General features: G+C 39.6%; 2 protein-coding genes across 14 annotated transcripts; both read right to left on the reverse strand.

The window, feature by feature from the left end:
* Window positions 1–1,082: 1,082 nt before the first annotated feature.
* pfkfb2b (6-phosphofructo-2-kinase/fructose-2,6-biphosphatase 2b) lies at window positions 1,083–12,361 on the reverse strand. Of its 9 annotated transcripts, XM_040115996.1 has the most exons (18): window positions 12,177–12,361; window positions 11,903–11,974; window positions 11,625–11,779; window positions 10,857–10,982; window positions 10,110–10,206; window positions 8,607–8,673; window positions 8,316–8,390; window positions 7,130–7,186; window positions 6,851–6,975; window positions 6,407–6,614; window positions 5,946–6,092; window positions 5,060–5,164; window positions 4,667–4,796; window positions 4,484–4,546; window positions 4,326–4,390; window positions 3,382–3,549; window positions 2,640–2,662; window positions 1,083–1,964 (listed from the first exon to the last, which is right to left on the reverse strand). In XM_040115996.1, the coding sequence occupies exons 3-18, from the start codon at window positions 11,707–11,709 to the stop codon at window positions 1,895–1,897; spliced, it is 1,611 nt and encodes a 536-aa protein (XP_039971930.1). In that variant the 5' UTR covers window positions 11,710–11,779; window positions 11,903–11,974; window positions 12,177–12,361; the 3' UTR covers window positions 1,083–1,894. The 9 variants fall into 9 exon arrangements, 8 of the variants coding, with proteins under 8 accessions (XP_039971930.1, XP_039971931.1, XP_039971929.1 ...); XM_040115997.1 differs by lacking the exon at window positions 11,903–11,974; XM_040115995.1 differs by having other exon boundaries at window positions 11,625–11,974.
* A 256-nt stretch (window positions 12,362–12,617) lies between these two features.
* On the reverse strand, window positions 12,618–26,025 carry phtf1 (putative homeodomain transcription factor 1). Of its 5 annotated transcripts, none has more exons than XM_040115633.1 (17): window positions 25,482–26,025; window positions 25,122–25,160; window positions 22,915–22,971; window positions 22,751–22,820; window positions 22,364–22,522; window positions 21,336–21,516; window positions 21,049–21,115; window positions 20,156–20,347; window positions 19,687–19,932; window positions 18,940–19,068; window positions 18,179–18,448; window positions 16,869–17,000; window positions 16,658–16,744; window positions 16,250–16,405; window positions 15,983–16,078; window positions 14,854–14,979; window positions 12,618–13,441 (listed from the first exon to the last, which is right to left on the reverse strand). In XM_040115633.1, exons 2-17 carry the CDS (start codon window positions 25,155–25,157, stop codon window positions 13,421–13,423), a joined length of 2,025 nt encoding a protein of 674 aa, XP_039971567.1. In that variant the 5' UTR covers window positions 25,158–25,160; window positions 25,482–26,025; the 3' UTR covers window positions 12,618–13,420. The 5 variants fall into 5 exon arrangements, with proteins under 5 accessions (XP_039971567.1, XP_039971565.1, XP_039971564.1 ...); XM_040115631.1 differs by having other exon boundaries at window positions 25,122–25,243; window positions 25,482–26,024; XM_040115630.1 differs by having other exon boundaries at window positions 25,122–25,283; window positions 25,482–26,024.
* Window positions 26,026–26,608: the final 583 nt, after the last annotated feature.

The raw sequence follows: 26,608 nt of genomic DNA on the forward strand, positions 1-26,608 counted from the left end.
TTTGGGGAGTAGTCGTATACTTGACCCTCCTGTCGTTACAGTGTCAAAATAGTCCACTACACGCAAAAGGCCTGCATTCAAAAATTCCTATTTAAGTAGAAGTATTGGCAAAATGTACTGAAAGTAAAAGTACTTGTTCTGCAGTGAAATGCCTCCTGTGAATGATGACTGGTTCTATCCGACATTGCTTGATTTCTAATACTGGTGCATCCATGTGTAAGCAGCATTTTACTGTTGCAGTTTTAACTACTTCACGTGCAGTTCGCTACGTTTAGTCCAGCGGTTCCCGACGTAGGGGTCCGGCCCCTCAAAAGCATCAAAACATAAATCTGAGGGGGTCCTGAGATGATTGATGTTTATTTAAATTGAATTAAACCATGTGAGAAGTTTAGAGGGGGAGTCACTCTTTAGTGAAGCTGTTAACAACTCATAGACATCTGTGACTGGGGCCCAACTAGACACTTTTTTTTTTTGGTAACGTGTAAAAATGTTTGGAAACCACTGATTCGATCTTTAACAGTGTTTTTTTTTTATTTTCTGAGGTTATCATACGTTTTTTATGAAAATCTTAGAAAATCTTTATGTTAAAATCTTAATCTGAAAAGCAACTAGTACCTCAAATAATGTAGTGGAGTTCAAAGTACAATATTTCCCTCTGAAATGTAGTGTAGTAGAAGTGTAAAGTAGCATAAAATGGAAGTACCAGAGTAATGTGCAAGTATCCCAAAATTGTACATAAGTACAGTATTCAAATATAGACCAAACATCCCATACCTATCAGGCTCTAAAATCATAAACTGTAACACCCTTGAATTTGTCTTTATCCCAGTAACTAAGGCCTAATATTTATCAAGCAAGGCAGATTTTTTTTTTTTTCAACCATGTCATTCAGTTCTCTAATAATTTTGCCACAACTTTACATTAAACAAGGGACAATTAAATCAAGGTCAAAACTAAATAAATAAATAACATATATCAGATATGGATCCCTCCATTAGGGAGAGGTGTCATGTACTGCAAAGATTCATGTGTCTCCTACATTTCTATTGAAAAAAAAAAATCATGTCACTTCAAAACTCACTTTTATTGTCAGCTAAAAAGGCACAAGTAGGCTGCTTTGAGCAGGGCAACAACTTTACGGCAGCCTGTGACAGAAAAGCAAAATTTGTTCATCTACTGCTGGTACAAAGTATCTCCAGCAATTTGGTGTATTTTCTGACAACAAATAAGATGCTTCATTAACAGAAGGACGAAACTCAGTACAGTATTTTAATCTCCTGCAGAACCCGATGAGTACCATTCTCTCAAATCCATGACATAAGAGATAACAGATGATGGCTTCGGAATACATAAGAATCACGACTACAGATCGTTTGTATACGGTAGATGAGTGCATTTGTATTAGAAAAATATTTTTACATCATCTACTTTATGACATATTCTGTTTGCAATAGAGAAAATTGATTTTCATCATAATAATGCATAACTTGTTCCTGTTACATTCGGAGGCATATAGAGGAGCTAATTCTATCAGTATATCTATTATTCAGTAAGGCATTGTATTATTTACTGTAATAGAGTATGTTCTGTTGGTTCACTGATTTCTTCTTTTGCACATGCAGGCGTGTTTGATACTATAGATAAAGCTTGCAGTTCCAAGTCTCAGCATGCGGAGTAAAGACAAACAGGAAGTTGAGATAACTAGGAACAAAAATGATCTGGTGTCTGGGCGGCCTCTTTTTCAAAATCAAACTTTGACTTCGTCCTACACTTACTCTGACTATGATTTACAAAAATGCAGTTAAAAACAAAAAAAACAAAAAAATCAAAAAACATTTCTTTCGATCTTTTGGTTCACGATTGAATTGTGCCGCTTAGAAAGAGGCTTTCATCTTCACTCAGAAGCGGACACAGCCACTAGTTTCTTCGGGGCTGTCAAAGTCGATTCCTTCACACAGGGACTCCTTCAAGAAAAAGAAAATGTCACTGACATTCACAAATTAATGCCTTACAGCAGCAAATGCTATTCAAGGAATCTAATAGCTTCCCGGGCAGCCCAGGAGTCTTACGTTCCTATTTGAGAAACTAGGTCATTATGTGAGGTGTGGTAAAACCGTCACAATACTGAAGACTTTTCTTTAGTACATTCTCAAGAAGTGTTTCATTTTTAATCACACTCTGACCCTTGATTGGCTCCAAATCAAAATCTTGCACACTTCACTTTCATCGATACTCAAACACCCTTGAATTACCATAATTTAACGTGTGTATGTGTAATGGTTACTTGTTTGCCATTATTTTACCATTTTAAAATTCTGTATATACACAGGTGGATTACAAAGACTATCATGAAAGAGTTTTATTGTAGTCGCTTTCTCTTTTGCAGCCAATTATTAAACTACTAAAAAAAAAAAAAAAAAATCAGCGCGTGATAAAGTGCTCTTGAAACATAGCCGATAGCAGCTTTCTTTGTGCAAAGGTGATGGAAGGTTAGAGAAACCTAAGGACCGAAAACCATAAAAAAAATACACCACTGTGGTAACTTACTGTATATTAACATGGGTTAAAATGAGATGAGTTGAAGTATGGGAAAGAAAATGAAGGGTGGGCTACATGTAGCAAGTCTCCGAAATACTCACAGACAACTGCTTCCTATCCGGGGCTTTAGGACAGGGTTCGAGAACGTGGAGAAAGAAAGACAGAGATAGATAGAAATGTGGAGATGGGCTGAAGCACTGTACCCACAAGGCAAGGCCAACAAATGCACAACACATACAAATACGAATATGCATTTTTAAATTTCAACACTTCTTGTAAGTTTCAAATCTGTCATTTATGTATTATATTAATTTTCTCAAATTTCCCTTAAAATTTCCCAAATGGGTTTCAGTTTTTAAAAATGGGATCATCACTTTAGAAGATGTAGAGCTAATATGTATATTATGTTTATTATGATCACTTGTCATAAAACAATACAAGATGTCTTTGATTTTTGTGTGTCTTTTGTATTCCACAATCAACTCAGAAGGCTAACTCATAGGGAGCTTTCCTCAGCAAATAAGAGACATGCTGTACTGCATATTCAAGCCGGAGACAGCCCGGTGGTGGAGCAGAGGTCATGCAAGACAAACACTGGACAGGCCACGACATTAGAAGAAGAGAGCAACCTGTTTCAAGACCCGAAACATGCCCTGAGAGAGAAAAACAGATAGAGAGATGGGTTCCATGTGTGTCAGTTTCAACACAGACACTTAATCATCGAGAGGATCCACATCGGAGGCGAGGGAATGGCAAAAGCAGGGTTACAACTGTGGTGGGAGGTGACTGATTATAGTTGACGGTGGCTAATTTAAAGGGGGATTCTGTAACTCTTTCACTAACTTGGCTTTGCCGTTCCTCTGGCATCAGAGCTGATGGGGTGGGGGCGAGAGGTAGCCAGGGCTGGTTGCCCGCGCTGTACAGCCTTGGACGCTTGACCTGGTCGTGACTGGACAAGGGAGTGTAACTATTCCGCCGATGTATGAGAGCAGAGTCCCTCGGGATTTTATCCTGGTAGGAGATGAAATACCGCAGGTGTTAAGGAAGAAAATGATCTGGGGAACACAAAACACCAGGGGAGGCTTGACCAAACACAGCCAAGCAAACTAGCCGCCCTCTCCACATTGATTCACGGCAACAGATAAGACAACTGAAGCCATTTTAATTGACAGAATATTTCAGGTACAACCCTGATCGCACAGACAGACTAACACCTTCTTCAATCAAAGGAGTAAACTTTTTAAAAGAAAAAAAAAAAAAAGGATCTCAAAGTGGGAGCAATTGCTCAAATACAGCAGCTTTTCATACATACATAATCTCTGTGTACATAATCACTGAGCATAATATCAGAATGTGACCGGGGCGATGGTAATGATAAGAGCAGCCAAGCAAGGTAGCATGATCAGCCAAGCCTTCAATCAAGGTAAAATATTTACAAACTAGCAACTCATTTTACATTCATTAGCTCACAGCTCAAGCTTTAAGGTTAAAGGTAAAGGGGACATGGCAAAACAGGGATAGAAGAAAGGGAGTCAAGGAAGAGAGGTCTCACATACAGGGGATGAAGTGTGATTGCATCACAATTGAACTGAACTAGTAAACACAACAAAGAAGAGCCCATTAGACTTCAGACCAGAGAGATTTGTTGTTTCACAAATTATTTCTGTGTAAGAAAACAATACACAAATATTTTGCACATATGATGACATTTGTGACTTTAATTCATCAATGCTGGATGCACATTTGTGCAACAATGTGATTTTTCAGCTTGATTCAGAGCAACTTACAAGAGGCCGGTCTCGATGTGTGTTTACTGCCTCCACATTAAGATAAAACATTTCCACTTTACAACCTAGAAGATATAAGATAAAATACATTTGAATAAAATACTGAGTAAAGATCATTCATAGTGTAAACTGAAGCTCAGTCTAAGAGAGGGACCTACCATAGGCAACAGGGGTAAGTTTGAGCACTGTGTGGAGCGGACATTTCATGTACGGTAGATCTTCTGTGGGAAGAAGAGAAAGCCACAAACCCCAAGTCAGCATCTGCATGCATGAGTGCACACTAGTCATAACCTTGTGCTGTGTGTGTATACCGAACTGATGCACGTCTTCCGCTTTTCTACCTGCACTTTTGTCCAGAAAGTAAGCCAGCAAACAGCGCATCACAGCCTGGTGGCAGATGACCAACACGTTGCCCTGTCTCTCTAACTCCATGATAACCGGCTCCAATCGCTGAACAAGGTCCTGGTAGGACTGTTGAGCCAGAAAAGACAGGTTTAATCTAAATGTAGGGGGGTTATGTTTAAAAAAAAAAAAAAACAACAGTTACCCATGAACTTTTACAACTTCTAACAGCAATTGGTAGGAACAGAAAATGAACAGTGAGAGAAATTCTGTTAGACAAAGAAAGGTGATGATGGAATTAAATGGATCCACTGCCTGACTGGACCCCTGATTAAGACAGAAGCACTGTAGCTGTGCAAAACTAAGGGATGGAAGGAGTGTGCTCAGGTTACCTCTCCTCCTGGGTAGCGATAGTGGTACTTGTCCTGGTCCCTCAAAACAAACTCCTCCGGTAATGTCTTCTGGATATTCTCGTAGGTCATCTCCTCACACACACCCTGGGGAAGGATAACAAAACAGTTGTTCTCATGTCAAAAGGCCCGAGTACGGTGAAGAGAAGCCCTTTCGCTGCCATGAAAACACGAATGCAGAATTCGTTTATCGCCTACATAGAGACTATATAAAGAAAAACAGTAACAGTATCTTTTGAAAGAAGAATGCAGAGACCAAATGTTCAGTCAGGTAAACATTAAGTCCAGGGAACATTAAGATGCACTTGAAGATTTAAAAAAAAAACACTGGTTACAGAAAAGAAAATGCTCCTCAGGCACTCTTAGAGAGAGCAAGGAGAGAACTTATATTAAAAAATAAAACTCATATCCGTTAAAACACCCACTGGTTTCAACCTCACAGGGTATTTACCAGGGCGTGAATAGTGAAGTTATCATATAACTTCTCTCCTTGCTTTGTCAGAGAGTGCCTGGAGAACGTTTTCTTTTCTTTGACCAGTTTCTTTACAAACTTTGGTTTTCTTCATGTCTTTTGTGTCTCCTCAGGATGCTGCTTAATGCTTGAAAAGGAACAAAACGGTTGAACTAGTTTGTGTTTTTGCAGTTCCTACTTACCGCTAAACTGACACATTTTACAATTTTGTACTGTGTAACCTGCTGTCAGGAAGGCCGGCTTTCCCCCACTAACCTAAGCGTTCCAAAAAACATCATCGAAACATGAAAACATCTCATATATAGTCTCTATCTATCTATCTAATCCAGAGCCCTATGAAACCGTAATGATTCTTAAATTTGCAAAATGTGTTAGGTTAGATGACAGGGTACTGACAGCATCGATCTCGTTGAGTATCTTCCACTGCTCGTAAGGCACCCGCAGCTCCTCCGCTGTCTGGATGGTCCTTCTCAGTTGGCTCGTCCACACCTTCAAATCTGAGAGTTTGTGCTCCTCGATGAAATCTCGCAGGGCATGGGCGAACTGGGGTGTGGGAGAAACAGAGAGAGGTTTCCAATCATCTGTCCGTTCATCATCTATCAATCATTACTTTTTTTTTTGTAATGGTATTTCTGCTTTATTAGATTAATGTTCACTGGACAGAAACAAGAAAATGGGAAATGGAGAGAATTAAATGTGATAAAGGTCATGACTCAGGTGTTTATAATATAGAAGTCAAGTGCACCTTCTCCCAATGAGCCATCTCCCTGAGGAAGGCTTGTAAATGGGTTTTGTCGGAAGACACCCGCTTTGCAGCTCATGAAATGAGGATTATGAAAGAGAACAGGAAGTCGTACCTGTTTCCCTCGAGGAGAAAGTTCAGAGTCTCCTCCGATGCGGCCTTCAACGTTGTGGTTGCTCTCTCCGTGCCGACACAGGTAGATGGAGTGCGAGTGGACATGGATGTTCATGAGGTAGTAGACTATCTTACTCTGGATGTAGTCCTGCACCCGGTTCACCAGAAAACGTCGGCCCACGTTCATCACCTTGATGAAAGAAAGGTCCCTGCAGGTGGTAATAAATCATGTAGGTGAATCAAATGTTTCTTTGCTGTCACCATCTTGTGTTTATTTTCTGAATTGCACGGTGTAATTCTCCAAAATGACAGGAAGCAAACTGCTCGGTTAAAAACCTCCTAAAGATTGCTTCACAGGAGTGACCCAGTAGTATTTTAAATATAGATTTTAACCGTAATGGCCTGTTTAGATAAAGAGAAGCAGTAAGAGCTGATCAATTCTTACTTGTCGTAATTGTCAGGATCTAATGGTTGGTAAGTAACCTTGTAGCACTCAATTCGTTTAAGGAAGTCATCCATTACTCTCTCTCTGTGTCGCTCAGGGTAGTCAGGACTGGACACCTTCACTTCCTGTTACAGGTATTCAACACATTCAGAAAATGTGAGGAAGCAGGGCAGTTCTCACATAACACTGCAGACAGCGTGAACATTAACAGATTAAGGGGTTGACCCTGATACGTCACAGGCCAAACCTTGAAGTCCCGTAGGTGACATAAGATCATACCAGAATATTAGCAGCAATGACCTCTGGGTCGTCACACACTGACTCCACGAAGAACACCTGTTGGAAAGAGAGGAGTTCTGAGGTCGACATATGCTGAAGCTTTCTGAAACTGTCGGCTGAATCAACATCATGACGCACTGTCATCCAGTTTCTGGGTCAGAGATTAAAGGTGCCCTGTGGGGTTTTCTTGTAAACAATCAAAAGTATGATTACATTCACCGTTTCTCACAAAAAAAGCACCGTGTACATCCCTAACACCTAACAAACATGTTGAGTGTATTTTCTTCCTCATAAAACATTTGACAAAGCTGATTTAAAAAAAAATATTTTTGAAACCTGCATTATTTATATCCATGTTTGCTAGCTGGCAGTCTTCTTCTTCTTCCCTGCATTCCTGGCACATACAGTAGCTACGTTTATGCAAACAGCTGTAAGTCAGTGGAAAAGCACAAAACTGGTAGCAGGAACACGAATCACGTGGTGCACAAGATACAAACAAAGCGAGGACCCATTAGTCAAAACATGGCTCATAGCGCTACTGTTGCTCAAAAGCTCCACGTGGCTCCTTTAAGTGCGCTTCTAGACTAAAATCTCCTTTTGCATGAAAAATTGTAAAAGTGACACCGTGCAAAATTGAAATAATAAACACCCAATCTTCTTCCTACAAATGAAAATTTGAACTTGTAAGCTATAAAACACAACCTTGCTCATGTAATTACACTCTGGATTTTTGTCACAACAGCCTCATTTGTTCTGGTATGACCAGTAGCTTTTAGTGGCCAATGTTAGATCGATGCTTAGTAACTGATATTGATGAGTATGCTCACCGACTTTATGACTCTTCTTATACTTGTGCTTCTGTTAGATTACCCTTTAGTATATTATAGATACAGACGATGATGTCTTCAGCTGACTCTTCGGAAACGAAAGCCAATTTAATCTGCTGTTATCTTGTAATTACCAGTTGTGGCCACAATGGCCCATGTTCATCAAAAGCTTGTAGTCTCGCTTTAAATACTACCATACAAGTAGTGCAGTTTTCCTGGAATACTAATATTCCAGGAAACTGCAGTGTGAATATTTAAATATCAAAGTCCAATTTCCACCGAAGCCCAAGAGCGAAAAGATAAAATCATTGCAAAATATGAACAACACAGCAATATAAACAAAATTTTCCCAATCTCACCTTGAATGCATTCTCTTTCACAAAGGCTTGAATGAGGTCTCGGCGTTCTCTGGTTGTGTTTGTTGCATCAAAAACCTGATAAAAGGAAGACAAGGGGGGGCGCAAAGAAAACATTTCTCATGTATAATAATGTGGGTGTCCTACGGTAAAATATCTGTAGGCCAGTTCAGGATTAAGACTGTCCTAATACCAGATGTGTTTTTGTTCTAGATATTTCAAAGCTTTGGGAAAGGAGCCAGGGTAGAGACACATACGGAGAGACAGATGGACAGAGAGGCAGACAGTACTCACTGCGATCTGACCTCCCTCCTGTGTCAGGTATGCCTTCACATCCTGCAGAGCCACCAGAGCACACTGCCTGCAGGAGAGAGAGCCTCAGTATGAAATAGTCATTCAGTATAATCCACATTCACTGACATTGACATCATTGCATCACTAGTATTACGTTGCAGGTATCATGTAGATCTTGATTCTCAGTGCTTTTGTAGTATTTAATTATTGGTTGCTTCTGCCTTTGCTCAGCAACCGGACTGGCAATCTAAAAAAAAAAAAAGGCTCATGTCTTAATTGTGGTATTTTTCTCTAAAGGGTATGTGCATGTCACCTGGGTCAAAAGATCAGTTCTCTCAAAACACACCAAGCTTCTCTCCCCCAGTGGTATCAAAGCATGTATCAAAGCATGCAGACAGTTTACTTTTCGTGTGTCAGCAGCAATACATTTTTCCACAAATTTGGTACATGGAGGGAAGATGGGTGGGATTCTCTGAAGAGAACAACACTACATTGTCCCAAATGTACAGTATTTAAACATTGTGGGACCTGTGCAAATTTGCTTTCTTGCCAAGAGATGGATAAGAACATTGATACCACTCACATATCTGTAAGGATAAATATGAAGCTAAGGCGGTTTCACACTTCTTAGCTGAAACAATGATTAAACAGAGGAAATATGACGAGTTCATTCGTGGGCTTACAGGTGACGGTAGGTGGATTTTGTTACAGAGGAATCCACGCAAGCCGTTTCCTCCTGTTTAGACTAATATTGCCAAGCTAAGCTAAGCGGCTGCTGGCTGGAGCTTCGTATTTTTGCATATTATACATGAGAGAAACAGTCTTTTAATCTCCCTCTTGGAAAGAAAGCAGTATTTCACGAGAAGTCAAACTACTCCTTTAACCCCACCCAGCTGACGAGTCACGCAGCAAAAAGACAAACTCTCGGAATAATTTACAGCAGCTGCTTGTCCCGAGTTGGACACCCGTGCAACACCCTGGAGGGCTCGTGTCAGCCTCAGAGTGACAGCGGCAGCAGCTTGTTTAATATCTAGGTCAGAATTCAGCACTGGGATGCTGTCAAGAGCCTTTCACATTTTCATCATAGCACGACAAACCCCATTTCAATTATTACCACCTGATAAGACCACGAGGGAGAGAGACAGCTATGTTCTATGTTCCTCTTTGTTGTTTGGAGAAATTAGCGGTGACTTTCAGTTTACCTGCTACAATCTAATAACCCCAAGGATGTGGTGGTCGATGCTCTGTCGTGTGGTTTGTTTTTGTACATATGAACACCGTGCTGCCCCCAGCTGAATATCGACTGTTGGCCCAAAAAACAGCTTAGTCACTGGTGCAGCAGTGGAGGAGGCTGCAGGGACCGAACAGACTCATGTTGACTGAGAGAAATGTGTGTACTTAAGACAGCAGAGATGATGTAGCCTCTTTCACTGTGAGACAGATGATACGCGCACCTCCCATTTAATGACTGAACGAGCGCACGTTTGTAAAAGCTGAACTTACTTTCTTATTTTCATGGCCTCCTCATTGTCGTGGCGGAAGAAATCGTAGGACTTATAAGCTCTGACAGCCTCTCTGCGGTACACGCCCAAGTTAAACACTGCAAATGAACATATGACATTAACACTCTGTCCTCGCTGTGCTTGTCAGAAGTCACCGGTGAGGTAGTTTTAGGAACAACGACAACTATTGCAACTCGAATGATGCTAAATTTTTATTTCCTATTCTGAGATACTCTGACATACAGTACATACATTTAAATATACATGCCATGTGGGGTTGAGCGGGAGGGTTGCTAAACCAAACAACACAGAAAAACATTCAGACCATCACTGGAAAGTATTTGAAAGTCAAAAAATATATAGGATTCACCTGTAATCAACATCTTAGTGATCTTAGCACCCGGAATTCACAATGTACATCCATCAGAAGGTTAAAGACAGTGTTACACATTATTGGCAAAGACTTTTTGATATACTTGTGATGGCCCACACTAACGGTCTGAGGTCTTAATAACAACCAATTCTCCTCCAGATATCTTTAAGGTTGTTCGAATGTTCTTTAGATATATTCAGACTTAAAATATCGATTTAAAACTGCGACACAAGGGAGTATAGTTTGTAAACTATTATATACTGTACTAAAAAGTTGAATAGACAGGATGTCCGTATCAACTGTAGTTTGAAATATGAATCGAAAATTTAAACTCTGGACACAGAGAAGGCTTTTGTGTCTCATGCCATGTACTACCTTTGGTCGGGACTCCTATCCAGTTGAGGTAACGTGTGAGTTTCTTTGACATGTAGGTCTTCCCTCTTGCAGGCAGGCCGATCATTACGATCATTGTAGGAGAATTTGTCATGTAGGAAGCCCATGCTGCACAGGAGACAGATATATATATACACATTTGTCATGCACATTACTTAAAAGTCCTACACAGTTCTATGGAAATAATGTCCGACCCTCAAAAGCTAATCCCCTGCATTACAAAATATGCTGTATAACTAACTAACTAACTAACTAACTAACTAAATAATTAAGCGAAACTGAGACGTAACTGAAACAACAACCTTAAGACAACATAATAACTAGGCCATGTGTGTACTGGACCAAAAATAATTATGTCTCTTTAAACACAAATATAATTTGTGGACTGGGATTAAAAGCGGCATCTGGAGAAAGTAGTGGAAGAAACGTCCTGGGAGAGAAAAGCCATTTTCTAAAGAACAGTGGAAACCACAGAAGTTGTCACACAGAGTATTTTTATGTCACTGGTCATAATCTACACTCCTTCCTTTCCTACTGAGAATCACTCCCTTGAAGACTGTCTTTTTTGGGCTGGAGTCTAAATGAAGGAGCTCCAGTGTCACGGCCAGGTGATTCAGAAACAATTGGTGAATTCAGTCCAAAGTGAACAATACAAGGTATAACTTTACATGTGCACCTGCGGACTTTTACAGCAGTCATGCAGAAGAACTCGTTCAAATCTAATTGTGGGAAACTTGGGAGTTTACTTACAGCATTTCTTCTCAGTTATTCTCAGGTCTGTTTTCTTGGCTTCTGCAGAGTTTGCACAGCCGTTGTCCCTCTGAGTGCTTAACATGTTGAGCTCAATTTGGAACCAGCTCTCTCTCTCTGTCTCTGTCTCTCAGAGGGGCATTCTCAAAGCTGGTCTGAAACAGAGGTATCAGGCAAACATGTAATGTGTTATCTCCATGCCTCTCTGACAGAACGGAAACTTGCACACAGAACGGTAGCTTTTCTATGAGTGTGTTATGTTTATGGCTTTATTTAACCCTGGCAACACCGTCTGCTTCTATCAGAGCCAGAGAAGCAAAGGATGAGGAGAAAAGGCGCTGCCACATCATCTGTTAAAGAAAGAAAATCCACTTGGCTAAAGGCACAAAAAGACAAACGAGCAAGGCAAGCAATGATTTCCTATGTAACCTGGGTGACTGTGTTCATGTGGCACTAAATTTAAAACATAATCCACATCAAACATAATCAACACAGGACGCGATTTTTAACAGCATCATATACAGTGTTTTTATTTAATTTTTTTTTTCTTACCTGGTCGGTGGGCAAATACTATGAGTGCTGCCGGCCAGAAACGCCTGTGCAGACGCCGTTAAACGCCTTCGGTACGGGGATCTCCGGGTCTGCAGGGCCGTGCGTTTGCGTCCGCCGCTGCGGCCGGAGGAGTCAATCTGGTCGGCCTGTCCTTGGTTGCGGAGGTGCCTCCTCGGCCGGCTGATGTCCTTCCAAGCCGGAGGTGTGCCTCTACGTCATTTTCCTCTCCCCTACCGTAACGTTGGTAATAGATCTACGGCAGGACACGTCAATGCACGGCCCAGTTTCACTCGTTCAAAAGCCCTGAGAACAAAAGCCATTAGGGCTCTGCGGAGGATCAGGTGCGAAGCGGCGTGAGAACAACGCGGTGCAGGTGGAGCACAACAACAACAACAACAACAACAACAACAACAAAAAACTTACGCCAGCATCCATGGATGAAAACGATTTTATTCACCTTTATCAAACACTTTCTTTAAGCATAACTACACCTTCTTTGCATAGTTATTTTAGTCGACGATAGTCCTCAATACAAAAGGCAGACAGTGGTCAAAGAGTCATGACTTACAGGTACCATTACAAGTTTAAGCGCTAAAACAGAACCCCAAATAAATAAAGCCCACTTACAGCCACAATGTTTCCTCATTAAACAGTACAACAGGTTGAAATCAAAGTTGATTCCTATGGAAATTCCTTTAGTACAGCTGGCCGCCCATTCTGATTTACTGGCTTTAGATAGCACAGAGCTTGTTTTATAGTTAACTGAACTACCATACCGATGAGAAACATTAGCAAATAAGACTAAACTATCTGCATTATTATCTGCATTGAAGTCATTTACCTTTCACTTTGTGTCCACATCATCTGTACAAGACACAATTGGAAGTTTGGATGCCACAAGAGCCTGAAAGGATCTCGGACCTCGACTCAACACTATATTTAACCACATACTGAAGAACATTCAAGGGTCAAAAGTTAGACACTGGGCTAGTGGCTTGGCCGAGGGGAACTGTGCGTTTCCACACCAGCTTTGCAGCCAGTAAATGGCGTGTGAGCCATTGTCAGAGCATCTCAGGCTTGTGAATGACCGATGAAACCCAGACAGACGTTTCAGTTGGAAGGCACAGACACTGAATATACTGTCAGTAGGTTTGCACACTTTTTGTAGATGAGAGGCTCTCTGTGGCAGACAATGGGATTTCTGGTCTCCAGTGTCCGACTTGTAGTGGTTTGCTGTTTTCACATTAAGGCTTGATTTTCCACAGCTGGATGTTAAACAGAAGAGATAAAACTTTAAGTAGAAAAAGAACATTAATGTCACTTCATAGACATTTTAAAGAACAGCAGAAATACAGCATTACCTGTGGTTAAAGGAAAAGTTCAACAATTTGGGAAATGTGCTTATTCACTTTCTTACAGCGTCTTTTACAGAGGTAGAGCAAGGAGATAGTTAGCCGTGCTTAGCATAAAGACTATTCAAAGTTCATAAATATACCAGCAGCTCTAAGGGCCGGAAAGAATGAAAAAAGAGAAGTTCAAACCCATCTTACTTTCACACCTCGCAAAAGTGGCCAATTACGGCATGGGTGTTAATGTCAGATAGTTGGTTTCGGAAAGTTACAGAAATGGTCGGACAGAGCCCCCTGAACGGAGGTCGCAAAAAGGGCGTGTGGCGAGATGGTTTCCAAAGCTATTTGGCTATTCGACAAGCAGTTCTGATGGCCCTTAAAGATCACTGATTCACATGATATTTTTTTTTTTTTTTTTAAATCCGTAGACAAACAAAAATGTATAAAATTGCAAGTTGTGGTTACTTAGTGAGCGTTAAAGGTGCTGGCGGGCATATTTCTAAACCGTTTCCCCCGGCTTCCAGTCTTTGTTCTAGGCTGAAGCAATCATCTCCGGGCCCCATCTACATACTTATCACACAGGTATGAGAGTAGTAACAGATCTTTTAATCCAAGTCTCTGCAAGAAAGTGCAGAAGCGTATTTCTTAAAATGCCAAACTACTAAACTGCCAGACTTTAAGTATTTCCTGCCTTTACTGAGGGCATACTTGTAATTTAAGGCACTGCCTTCTAACCACTCGAAGCCACTTTTGAGTTCATCTTCTCTCACCACTCATCTGTCACATCTTGAATTTATTCTCAAAATGCTTTTTTTTCCAGCTTGTCTGCCAGAGGGCCATAACATAAGGAAGACGGTTTCTAAGATATCCCTGTATGCAACTATAAATGGAGAATTTCATAAGTTGCATTTAAAGGTCACTCCAGCAATTTACTATATCAGTTCCATAAACTTAGTGTATTCACATGAGAGAGATACGACACAGTATTAAAAAACGGTAACACATGAAGCAGCTGAGTTTGAGTCCCCAATCAAGCACCAACATCACTGGATATCCACATTTTCCACAATGCAACATTATATTGTCAGACCCTCAGGTAAGTGCTCGTGTTTGTTGTCTCAAAGCCCAATAGCGCTCTGTGTGAGAAGTAAACTGAACTTGATGTGTAAAATTGGTGAAGTGAAGCTTTCATCTATTTTGTTCTGTCTCCTTGAATTAATTTCCCAGAAACCAAGGAGCTGTATTATTATTATTATTATTATTATTATTATTATTATTATTATTATTATTATTATTATATTAACATTTAGCAGAGAGACTCCACTCACTCTGATGTTGAAACCGAGCAGGTCGCTGACCACAGCAGACACAGCAGACAGGATGACCACTCTGGTGATGTTGTAGATCAGAGGGTTCACCGTCAGACCCAGCAGTCTGAATGGAGTATCCAACTCCTGGGGGCGGTAAGAAGGAACACAAAGTTTATTGAGATTTACGACATGGGTATCCATATCTTGATGCAAAGAAAAGGTCAAAGCCAGAATTTATTACGGATTTTACGCCGCTGGCAAGAATAGCTCCATTGGGCCACCAACAGAAATATTAAAATGACATATTACATATTCATATTACTATACAATCAAATTAAATTTATACCTCTCAGTATAATGTTATTGGGGATGTCTTTATTGAAGCTGATTAAATTGTTGAACAGGGGTAACGGGAGATGAAGAATGCAACAAAAGGTCCCCAGCAGGACTCGCACCGAAATTATTGTGGTTCATGGTCAGAGTCTTAACCCCTACGACATGGGATTTCCTAATATAGTTTAACTGATATCAGTGGCTATAGTCTATCTGGCCAACAGGATGAGGCATCGCTTTTAATTGTAATTCAAATGCTATTCTGTGTTCTTACTTTTTGGGCAGTATTTAATATGTATATGAGCTACTGTATATGATATTGTTTGTTTTGTTTTATTTTCTTACAAATAAATGAAAAGCATTAAAGGAAAGCTCTCAGTCAGACTTTTTTTTTCTTCATGGGAAAATAATTAGTTAGTAAGCAAATCTTACCAAAGTTGGAGTACTTTTGTTTTTGCCTGTTGCATGCAAAGTGCAACTATGGTATAAAGTAAAGTATGAAGATTGGAGACTCAGTATCACTCTTATTATTAAATGACTTGACTTAGTATCAAGGCAAAAACTTGACTGTAAAAACCCTAAAATATCTGCTTAATCATATTTTGACTAAATTAAAATACAGAAAATACTGTATTCTCAATTTTTTTACACTTGGAAAGAAAATAGGACATGTATTGGCTCAGATGGGGGGAAAACTCCGAGGCAAACTGACAGTGATAACAGCAAAACAACTGCATGATCAAATACACTGAGACAAGTTCATAGTCAATTGGAAACTGCGACCTCAAAACAGACCAGCTAAATTCATGTTTACCTTCATCAGTTTTGTAGCTAGCTTCAAAACGTTGTTCACTATACTGAGTTCTTCTTTCTTATTGGGCTTCTTCTCCATCTTGAGATACAAATTGATCTGAAATCAAGAAAAGTTGTGCAAACTGTGAACTGTGTGAGAAAGACCTAGCAATTTATTTAAACCTTGAATGAATTATATTTTGACACTAATAACGAACATCAAAGACCAAATGTCACTCGCAGAGAAGTAACCTGCAACCCCATGTGTTCTGCAGCCATGGGTGCTCACCTGCTCAGTGAGCAGCACTGAGGAGTTGCTGTATTTGCAGTTGGTCTCTGAGCCCAGCGTGGCCAGCCGTAACAGAAAGAGGATGAGGGAGGAGCCCCACACCATCAGCTCCCAGTTTGTCAGAGACTCTAGGAATGTCTTGTGGCTGTGCAGAAGCTGAGGTAGATCAAAAGCAGCAGTGATTATATAAGTTGTCCTGAGCACTTTGTTGAAGGTTTTCTTGACATCAAACAGAATATAGAAAATATTTTGTATCTGAACTTTACGGCTTATCTTCACTCATTAATATGATTACACGGTTGCATGTATTGTGGCTGTTTGTCTCTATGCAAGACTCACACTATTTTCACATTATTTAAATGTATGTTCTCTAAGCAGATTAGATCTGTCCGAGTAGACGTGACTGACCTGGGCACAAATGATGAATGAAATGGAAAGCGCTAAAAGGAAGATAGTGGAGACAATGACATCAACGGAGCGCTGCGGCCCTCGTCTCTGCAATGAAGCAAGGTAGTGATGCACCATTAAAAATAAAGGCAGGTCCATGCAAACCCTCTAGTGGTAAGACAATATACAGTAATAAAAGAACGAGAGAGTGTTAAAACAGGAGAATACAAACCCTGAGAAAAGAGCGTAGTGACAACCACATCTTTATGTTCTGGACTTTCTTCAGCCTGAAATGAGGGATCTCAGATTTCTTGGCCTTGCGAGCTGAAGTGAGGTGGCTGAAGTACTTAGCAAATAAAAGTCTCTGTTGGAGAAACATGGACAAACACTGCAGGACTGCTATATTCTGTCAAGTGCTTTGCATCTCTTACAAAGAAGCAAGTCAGCGATTCTGTCGTCTGTAGACGTCACCTGCTAAGTGCCACTAGGGGGAGGACCAGATAACACCAGTGAATACAAAGTTTGATCAGTGTAGGTGAGTTGCGTACAATCTGTATTCATTTAAGTACAATGCTTCAAAAAAAGTACAATCAGCCATAATAATACATATGATCAATGATTAACCCTGAGAACCCTGGGCTTTTTGCTCAGTTGTCTCTCCCTTTATTTACAGGGTTTTAGCAGCGTCACTACATGCCTAACCAGGCATGGCATATATTGTTATTTTAGATTAAGCAGTTTAATTTTTTTTTTTTTTCAAGACAGGGCAAATATCTGTATATGAATGGACAGAGGCAAGAACTATGTTAATGGGACATCATGAGCCTTGGTAATGTCCAAAATGCATTGATTGGGCAAACTGAAGAAAGAGAATATATTAATGGATTATGTCACTTCTTTTTCTTACTTGAACTGCAGTTCCCACAATGCTTTTGGGAAATTCAAGAAGGAAGTATGATATTTCCGTAGAGTCAGTGAGTTTGCTTTAGGCATGCACCTTGAGCTCAGTTTTTTATCCCGTATTTCTTTACATTTTGAGCGTTTGGGCCATGGAAAGTCATGTAAAATTAGTTATTAGTATTCCTGTTTGTGTTGTAACCATGGGTGTCAAGACTATCGACGGGATTACTTTTGAAACTACAGAATACTTCCAAACGTGGTGATTAAGAGGCGTGATCTGGAGTTATAAGGAGCGTCTTTTTTGCTGTGATTTCTAAGTGGTTTTATGGAGGTTGATGAGATATTGATATCCCTGGAATGTACAAGTCAAGCTGAATCTAACATTATGTATCATGTCTGGGTGTTCAGAATTGACTGAGTTTTGACTCTGAGCTGAAGGGGTACAATTTTTGACATAAATTGCATCAGTCAGGTTCAATGGGTTAAAATTTAAGGTGTTCGAATGTACAGCAGTGCAATGATAAGAAGGTTAAAAACTAAGATTATTGTTGATACTGGTTTACTACAAAAGCAACAGAGGAAAGACATAACTGGAAATAAAGAACAAGAGAACGCTTCAGACCATACAAAGTGACCGCCCACCTGTTTGTACGTTCTCTCAGCCACGCACATCATGAAGAAGAACAGTCCAGTGAGGCAGACTCTTTGCACCGTTGTGATGAAGAAAAAGGCATAGGCCTGGGCATCAAGCGGACCCACCACCACGTTTACCAGCTCTGTCAGGGACAGGGAGCCAAGGCTCGATATGTCCAGATGCTGAGCCAAGCGGAAGGCAAACGGAAGCAGCGCCAGGGTGGCAGTCATGAGCCCACCAAGGACGAGGTAACCCATACCCTGCTCCACTAACTTCACCTGTTAACAAGAGAGGGGGAGAGAAAGAAGACATCTTGTTACGCTCAAACATTTTTATGCTGATAAAAGCTACAACAACAAACAGTCTACTCAGTCAGACAACACTGTTGTATTAGATTAAAGCAGGCTTTGTACGATTTTGCTAAAATCTACAAAAGATTATATATGTCTGATAGCTAAATGTTCAACATAAGAATATCACATTTTGGTATCTTTGCTGTCATGTCAAATGTAACTTCAAATTTTTATCTGCCACTTTGCGTTATCACTGAAGATGGCTCTACTTATAATTACAATATTTCCTGCAATATTTGAAAGCAGCAATGCGGTTCTAAAGATATGATTCTGTGGAAGATAAACCAAAAAATCTAGAAGATAGCGTGTGTAAATACTGGACTTTCAGGCTTGAGACACTTGAACTTTGCTGCACAAACTGTTTGGGGGTTCGTAGCTCCAAGCCGTCTTTACCCAGAGAATATGTGCCAACAAACCCGTGTGAGGATGATCCCGCTGATCTCCAATACGGACATGTCTGCTTTCTTACACTCGCCCTGCTCCCATATTATGGCACTGACTCGATCCTTGGATGGGTGACATGCCTGAAGCCAAGACAGCTGGCTCTAATATGAAAACACAACAGATAACATCCTGTTAACTGATGGTTTCTAATGTGTAAAAAAATGTAGTTAGTAATTCTGCAATGGGCTTAAGATAAATAGAGCTCCAACAATTCGATTAGTCAATCGACCGAAAATTAATTGGCAACTATTTTGATAATCAAACAATCGCTTTAGTAATTTTTTAATCAAAAATGTCAAATATTTGCTGCTTCTAGCTTTGATGCTTTTCTTTGTCACACATGGCAGTAAACGGAATCTCTTTGGATTTTGGACTGTTGGTGAGACACTACGGTTATTCGATTAATCAAAAAAACAATTGGTAGATTAATCAATAATGAAAATAATTGCTGCAGCACTAAAGCTAAAATCAGATTACAGGAGATGGTTATGGACATAACACAGTCTACATGGAGTTTACCATGTATTACCTGGGACTACTAATCATTTTTCACATTAAATATAAGACATTAGTTATATAAATGCCAAGTGGTATCTCTCAAGTATTCAGTTTTGAGCGCTTGACGTCCTTGATTAAAAATTTACCAACATGATAAATCAGTAATTTCCTGCTGTAAAACCACAGATAAAACCAGTATTAAAGATAAATGACGCTCTTACTCCTGTGATTCCCTGCTGTAGGCTCTCATCGTCGCTGCTCAGAGTGGTGGTTTGTGGGAGTGCCAATCCAGCGTTGTACCTCCCGTTCCCCTCACTGTCACTGCTACCCGTGGTGGCAGAGTCAGGCCCTTGGAGAAACTCCTCCCACATTGTGTCATCAGTGTCGGAGGCAGGACGAGAGCCCACGCTCGGCCTGAGGCGCTCCACCTCTCGAGGCTTTACCTTGATGGAAGCTCCACTCCCTTCCTGTTCGTAAATCAAACAGTATATAAAAGAGTTTTTTTTGTATAACACACTGACCTGAACTTCTTATAGAAAACAAAAAACTTATGTAAATTACATATCTAACTCCAGTTTTATTACTCTATGTAATAAAATATCATCTCTCTGCATGCTTGTTGTATATTAAACATGAAACTTGCACCTGTACTTTCAGTTTCATTAACATACAGTGAAACAATAAGTTTACATGAGGTCTAAGTGTGGGGTTAGACTTCAGGTTTCTCTTTCTAACAGAAGACACAAGCGCAGAGGCCGGCCAAGCTGTAGGAGGGTGTCTCTCTTGATTGGTCGGTGAGCAAATCTTTTCAACTGGCTGTACCCCCTCCTCTTCCTCACTGGAGAGCTCGTCGGATGCCCCAAATCCTGACTTTCTTTTGGTCTGTGACAGAACATCAAGACACAGAAACAGTATCTTAAAAATGTATTCAGAAACATGTGCATAAATTCGACAAATTACATATTTTCAAATGCCATTTGTATTTCAGTCCTCTCACTTTTGATGCATTTTGCAAATTACTCATAACTTTTTAAGGTTTAAGGTTTAAGTTAAAGACCTAATGGTTAGAGCAACTCTGAATACCATTCTGTACTGCATGAAATTAACAAAATAACAAGGCCATCTGAAAATCTAATGAACTCCAATACAATATCCCTAGAGTAAATACTACATTCAAAAAGGTTCTAATATTTATTATAAGCTCTAGTCATGGTTGAGGAGGGTCATTTGTACTTCTACTGTATTGGTATCATTATTCTGCCAATTTTGAGACAAATCCAGGTAAGAAAATACTTTTGAGGAAATTAAAGATCAGTTCAAAATGAACACTTAGACACTAGCCAGTTGCCAAATACTGCTTTAATTTTGGGTGTGACTACTTTTCCAATACAGCCAACCAGTAGTTACTGACTGCTTTTTTTAATTCTGAAAATTGCCTGTACTTCTGAGAATGAGAACCTTTTATCCACCACAGCTCACTGACCTAAGTTTGTTTACTAAAGATCGACTACAGAGATGAGTGACTGTACCCTCCTCTCCTCATTTCTTTATAATCTCTGGCTTTCTTAAAACTGCCAGGGCACCTGCTGTTCTGTGTCCACGCAGTCATTCTTTTCTTCAGATTTTTTCAGCCCTCTGCCCTTCCTCGGCCTGGAGGAGACAGAATAAAAATAACAGTCAAGCATGAGAGATTGTAGATACAGCAGGCATTGTCTAAAACCACAGGAACAAGAGCATCTGACTGCATGCCACAGGTACAGTCTTTGGGTCTAATTGTGTGCATAATGTGTAAGTTTATGCATGTGCCAAGAGTTGAGAGTGTGTTAGTACAAGCAAACGAGTGTGCAGTGCCTAACAATGAGAAAACCACCTCCTTCTGCGCGCAGGGCTGGTGGTGTTGCTGGCAGCTGGACTGCCCGAGGGCCACCAGCTGGACTCAGTCGACACAATCTGGCAGTGCACGGTGCCCAGCAGCAGCATCAGACACATGGGTCCAAACACCTCGCTGGCACTCGCCCCAGGGACCTCCAAGTACAGCACGACTGCTGCCACTGGAGGGGAGCAAAACATTTGGCAGTCTCTTAGGGGAGATATTACAACAGAATTCATGCTTACTAATGAGGTCTTTCTGTTGCCCAGTCACAACTCTGTGTAAACTGTGACAAATGTGGACACTGAGTTCAGGCTCTGGGAATGGATTTAAATGTAAGTAAAATTGCAAAAAGTCATAGTGAATTTGAAGAGTTTCCTGTCCATTGAACATATCAAGAACCATGTACTGTATTTCTTTCCTTCAATGACTTTAAGTGTCACTGGGTTCCCATGACTTAGCAAAGTCAAAAGAGAACATCAAAAAACCCTTTAGCACCAGTCTGAGGGATTTTAACTGCCGCAGCAGTAATGTTTTAATTAAAGAACTACACACACTGAAAATGTCAGTGTTGCAATAAAAGTCTTTTAAAAAGGAGCCACAGTGTATAAAGTCTGCAGATTCAGTCTTAAAGTTAGTTTTAAAGCCGTCACTGGATGTGCATGTCATCTCTGTTCATTTCTCATTGCTTGGCTCCATATATTCTCATTCTCTATCTTAAGGCACATAAATTATGGTATTATAGAGGGGGCTAATGAAGGGATTACTATTCTTCCAGACCTCGTTTCCAAGTGATGTTTTAATGATTTTTTTCAGTAAAAGACAAGAGTGAGTCGAGCTGAATTGTTTTGTGAAAATTCACAATGTCAAGACAGCACAGTGTGAGTCAGTTTACAATCTGCAGTTTCCTGCTTGGGCCCTGGTTCATCATGTAAAATATTTAAAATGTTGTTCAAATTTAGTGCCATTTTATAAGAAACTCACAGCCCCATTATGAAGTTTACTTTATTGGACTCAGTGATGCTAACCTTGCATGAAGTATAGCACAAGGATACATGAGGAGATGGACTTGGAGGTCACCTGGATCCACCACTGGAAGAAGAACGGGAACAGCAGCACTCTGACCAGACCCTTTCGAGTCAGTGCTGTCCAGGGACTCTCTGGTTTGGCTTTGCTGAATGTGGATCCTGGGGGCAGAAATGAGTCCACCTCAGCTTTATTGAAACGAATACAAAAATGGCTATAAAACTCATATTCCCACTACGCACTAGACAAGCTATTGTTTTTGATATTATATTTATCTGTAATTGGTGAAGCAAGACAAAACACAAGAGCAACCGACAAATTATTTTTAAAAAACAAATCAAAAAAACAAAACAACAATAGGTGGATAGCTACTCTTTATTCATCCTTACCTCTTACTAAGTCAACATCAATGAGGTCTGGCTTGATGTAACACGTCTTCTTTGGTTTGCTGTCCAAACCCTAGATGAATGGCAAGGTTGTTTCAATTTAGTGGTACTTCATAACATAAATACACACACATTTATTTATTTACAGAGATTTGCAGGTGTCTTACATTTAGATCCGCCTTCTCCAGAGATTTCTCCCAGACTTGTTGATCATAGGCCCCAATCTGTAACAACATAAGAACTTTTATAATCTTTTACCTTCACTATGGGGGATATTTACTGCAGATTTGTCCACCTTATTTAGGCTCAATTCCGTCAAATTGAGTTTTTCCATATTTACTAAATGAGCTTAGCAAGGTTTTGCCCAATTAAAATGCAAGAAAAGTTTTGTTGCTGCCGAGACTGAGGGAAGAGAGAGGCAAAGCTAATAATAACAATGAGTCTTAATAAATACGCTGAAGTATATGGCTGTAAAAACTGCTTCAAATAAACTGGGTAATTAAATGCCTTTAAAAATGAATATGAACCGATGAAATTTTCATTTGGCAGACAGCAACTTAAGAGCCTCACACATAACGCAATGATGAGCGTGAAATGGACATTTCCAAATACATTAGAACATTGCAAATAACATTTATGGGTAAAAGTTGGGACTTTTATAATATTTCAAGTTCATGAGCTTTCTTTTGCACTCCGTTGCTTTTTACACATGTCAACGAAAGAGTTAAACAGCTTAGCATCAGATCTCCAGCTTTGTTTGGTTTGTACAAAGCCATACAAAGCCAGGAAGAGTAAACAAGGAACAAACAAGGGGTATGTTAACTAAAAAGAGGCTTTCAAGATGTTTTTCACTATAGTCCTGAGGCCTTTCAGATTTTTTTTTGTCCATGTAGGGCTTCAAAGTAAAAGTATCATATCAGTATCATCATTTTTACATCTGAAAAATAGCCTTTTAGACTAACCCTGGCTCACTGAAATTTTTTAATCAATGAGCAGAGTACATTTCAAATAATATAATACATCTCTTATCTGTCAATGAATCTTTGTCATACACATCATTTGATTAACATGTCACACATCAATAACCAAAAATTGCACACATATACCCTTCATGGTAACACATGTTGAAAAGTCACCATTTAGATAGGGTGTATAAGCCGTAATTAATGGCCTTATCAAAGGTTCATAAATAATTTCCTAATACTTTACACATCAATCATAATTCATTAGGAAGACCCAACGGATCGACTGTTTGACCACTCATCTTTTGGAAAAGGGCTGCACAACATTTGGAGCAAATTCCATTTATAAACTGCTTATTAACATCTACAACTGCAGACTTATTCTGATGTAACTATTTATTAACTTATACACAGAGTTTAACTTTCTGTTGATATGTGTGCAAAACTTAAAATATTAAATATGTAGTACAATTCTTAACTTAATTTTAAGTTAAGAAGTTCACATTCTTTTTGTTTGAATTAAGACTCTCTTGCATCAGTGTGCACTGTTTAAATAAAATGTTTTGGTAATAATGTGGCTGTGTGTCTCTATTCAGTAATAATGCAGTTATAAATGCTAGTAAACCATTAATAAGTAGTTAGGATTTTGCGCTTTCTCGTGAGTCATCAGGTTTGCAGTATTTAAAGGTTAGTATGACATTAATAAAGGCTCTTGGGTTTCTCAATTTCTAATAAGCCATTAGCAAAAGTTAGTTAGTCACCTGCAATTATAAATGTTAATAAATCATTACTAAAGGGTACTACAATGATCCAACAAGACTGCACTTGTAAATATTTATATATATATAATTACAAATTATACTATTTATAAAAATGGATTTTGGTTCAGATGTCCTGCAGCCCTTTTCCAGAAGGTGATGGTCAAAACAGTCAAGTGGAGAGGTTTCCCCTCAATGAATGAAAGAGCTTGCTACAAAGATCAGTAAGGCGTCTTGCTTGAGGAGGATTTTCTACAATCGGGTAACCCTAAAATTGTTGTAAATTACTGGCTTATAACTGATCTTCAAAGCATGAGTAAATTATGTACTAACCATTAATAAAGTCATTAATTACAACTGTGTTTGTATACATTTGCCTTACAAAATATTTTCTCAGTCTCTGCATATTCGCTCCAGATAACAACTTCTTTTTTTTTTCTTTTTTTTTTATCCTTTTAAACTTCTTAGTTTCTAGTATGTTTTAGTCAGATACAATAACTGATGGATTCAGGATAGAGAGACAGAAAACTAAGAATTTTATCGCATTGGTAACTTGTTTATTTCGCCATATGACACTAAAGCTTTTGAATGTTTTTTCTTAGAAATTAGTTTGTTGGATACATTTTAAACGTACTAATGTCGTGTCGGTCTTACCTTCTCTTGGTACCAGGCTATTCTGGCCATTGTCATCTGCTGCTGCAAACCAGTGAACTCGGAGTCAGGTCATTTCACACAGAGCACAGGAAAGAGGGAGGAGGACTGGGCATCAATCCAGACTTGTTCATTAAACAAAAAAGGGGCATGGCCACATTAAACCTGGCATAAAAGCAGAACAATGGGGCACAGAAGTCAACAGAGGAAACTAAACATAAAGTTAACGTTACCTGTAAAAGCGCCGTTAACGTGTAAGTTGGTGAAGTTTTGAAAAGCATCTTTAAGCAACGTTAAACTATATAGCAAAGTAACCGTTAGCTAACAATAGCCGCCCGTTAGACAGTAGCCAAAACAGCTTACCTGAAATAAAAAAAATTCGGGGGGATGTGGCACGAACTGGAAGAGACCTTCATTACCATCACAAACTGGTCTTTAAATACTTTCTTGTCTTCAGTTTCAGGGGCGTTGCAGCGTCTTGTTGTCAAATTGAGCTAACTACACTACTGCGCATACTGTGAGCTTTACCTTAACTGCCACGTTTCGACGCGATTAATGACTTATAAATGTTGCATTTCTAAGATATTCTCTCCGTGCGCATATGGCTATCTACAGATACGTTTATTCCAGGTGGTATGTACCTCTCTAACTTCACTTTTGTGTAATATTTAGCCCATTTTCCGCTTCCCATTTCCGGGGTTTTGTTGCGTTTATCTTGGGATTTTTTTCCCTAAGTCTTATCTGTCAGGCAGAATTTGCGCCCTTTCAGGCCGCGTCCAAAATCCTCTAGTTTGGGTAAGATTGTCAGATAATAAACGGCTATCATTGCCTTAAACCTTGGATTAACAAATTGTGATTTATATTTTAACGTAAACATTTGACTGATAAAACTTGTCGCATTCCAGTAGATGGGAAGTGCTGCCTGAGATGCCAATATGAGCCCAAAAAATACCCTCACCAAGTCCTGAAATTTCAACCAATCAGAGCGCCGCAAGAGAGAGAGAGAGCGAGACTGAGCAAATAGATTACACATGAAAATAATGGTTAGGAGTGCGATTAATCATTATTTTAAGTATTGAGCAATCTGCTGATTACGTTGTTATATGATTTGGTAAATAACATGTTAGGAAAAGTTAAAAAAACAAAACAAAAAAACAATCTTTAAAACTTTAAAGCCCAAGGTGGCACTTTCAAATTCAGGGCTGTAGCCAGGGATTTTAGAAATACTGACCTCAAAATCCCAAAGACCCCCCAGTGCAACCCCAACCGCCTGATTATTATTATTATTATTATTTAGTTATTTATTTTGACAAGTCCCCTTTTCCTCACATTGTCAATGTCAGTTTAACTTCTTAAATATATGTCTGATAAGCTTTAGCCACTCACTAAATGCTGTTTAAAATCTTCTCCCCCAATGCCAGGAATGAAATTCTGGTGGATAAAGTGCAAATTACACTATTTTAATGCACGTTTCTGACCTTAAACAGTCC

Source organism: Xiphias gladius, chromosome 21 (assembly GCF_016859285.1).
Source record: "Xiphias gladius isolate SHS-SW01 ecotype Sanya breed wild chromosome 21, ASM1685928v1, whole genome shotgun sequence".
Classification (NCBI taxonomy): Eukaryota; Metazoa; Chordata; class Actinopteri; order Istiophoriformes; family Xiphiidae; genus Xiphias; species Xiphias gladius.

Excerpts from the sequence above, each read along its gene's own strand:
- pfkfb2b (XM_040115997.1), bottom strand. The coding sequence starts at position 11,709 with ATGTTAAGCACTCAGAGGGACAACGGCTGTGCAAACTCTGCAGAAGCC. Across the intron at positions 8,674-10,109 it reads GAGGCCATGAAAATAAGAAA|GCAGTGTGCTCTGGTGGCTC; the intron begins GTAAGTTCAGCT and ends TCTCTCCTGCAG. Across the intron at positions 2,663-3,381 it reads CAGAGGAACGGCAAAGCCAA|CCCCGGATAGGAAGCAGTTG; the intron begins GTTAGTGAAAGA and ends CCTGTCCTAAAG.
- phtf1 (XM_040115633.1), bottom strand. The coding sequence starts at position 25,157 with ATGACAATGGCCAGAATAGCCTGGTACCAAGAGAAG. Across the intron at positions 17,001-18,178 it reads CTGAGAGAACGTACAAACAG|AGACTTTTATTTGCTAAGTA; the intron begins GTGGGCGGTCAC and ends TTTCTCCAACAG. Across the intron at positions 16,745-16,868 it reads CACTACGCTCTTTTCTCAGG|AGACGAGGGCCGCAGCGCTC; the intron begins GTTTGTATTCTC and ends GCTTCATTGCAG.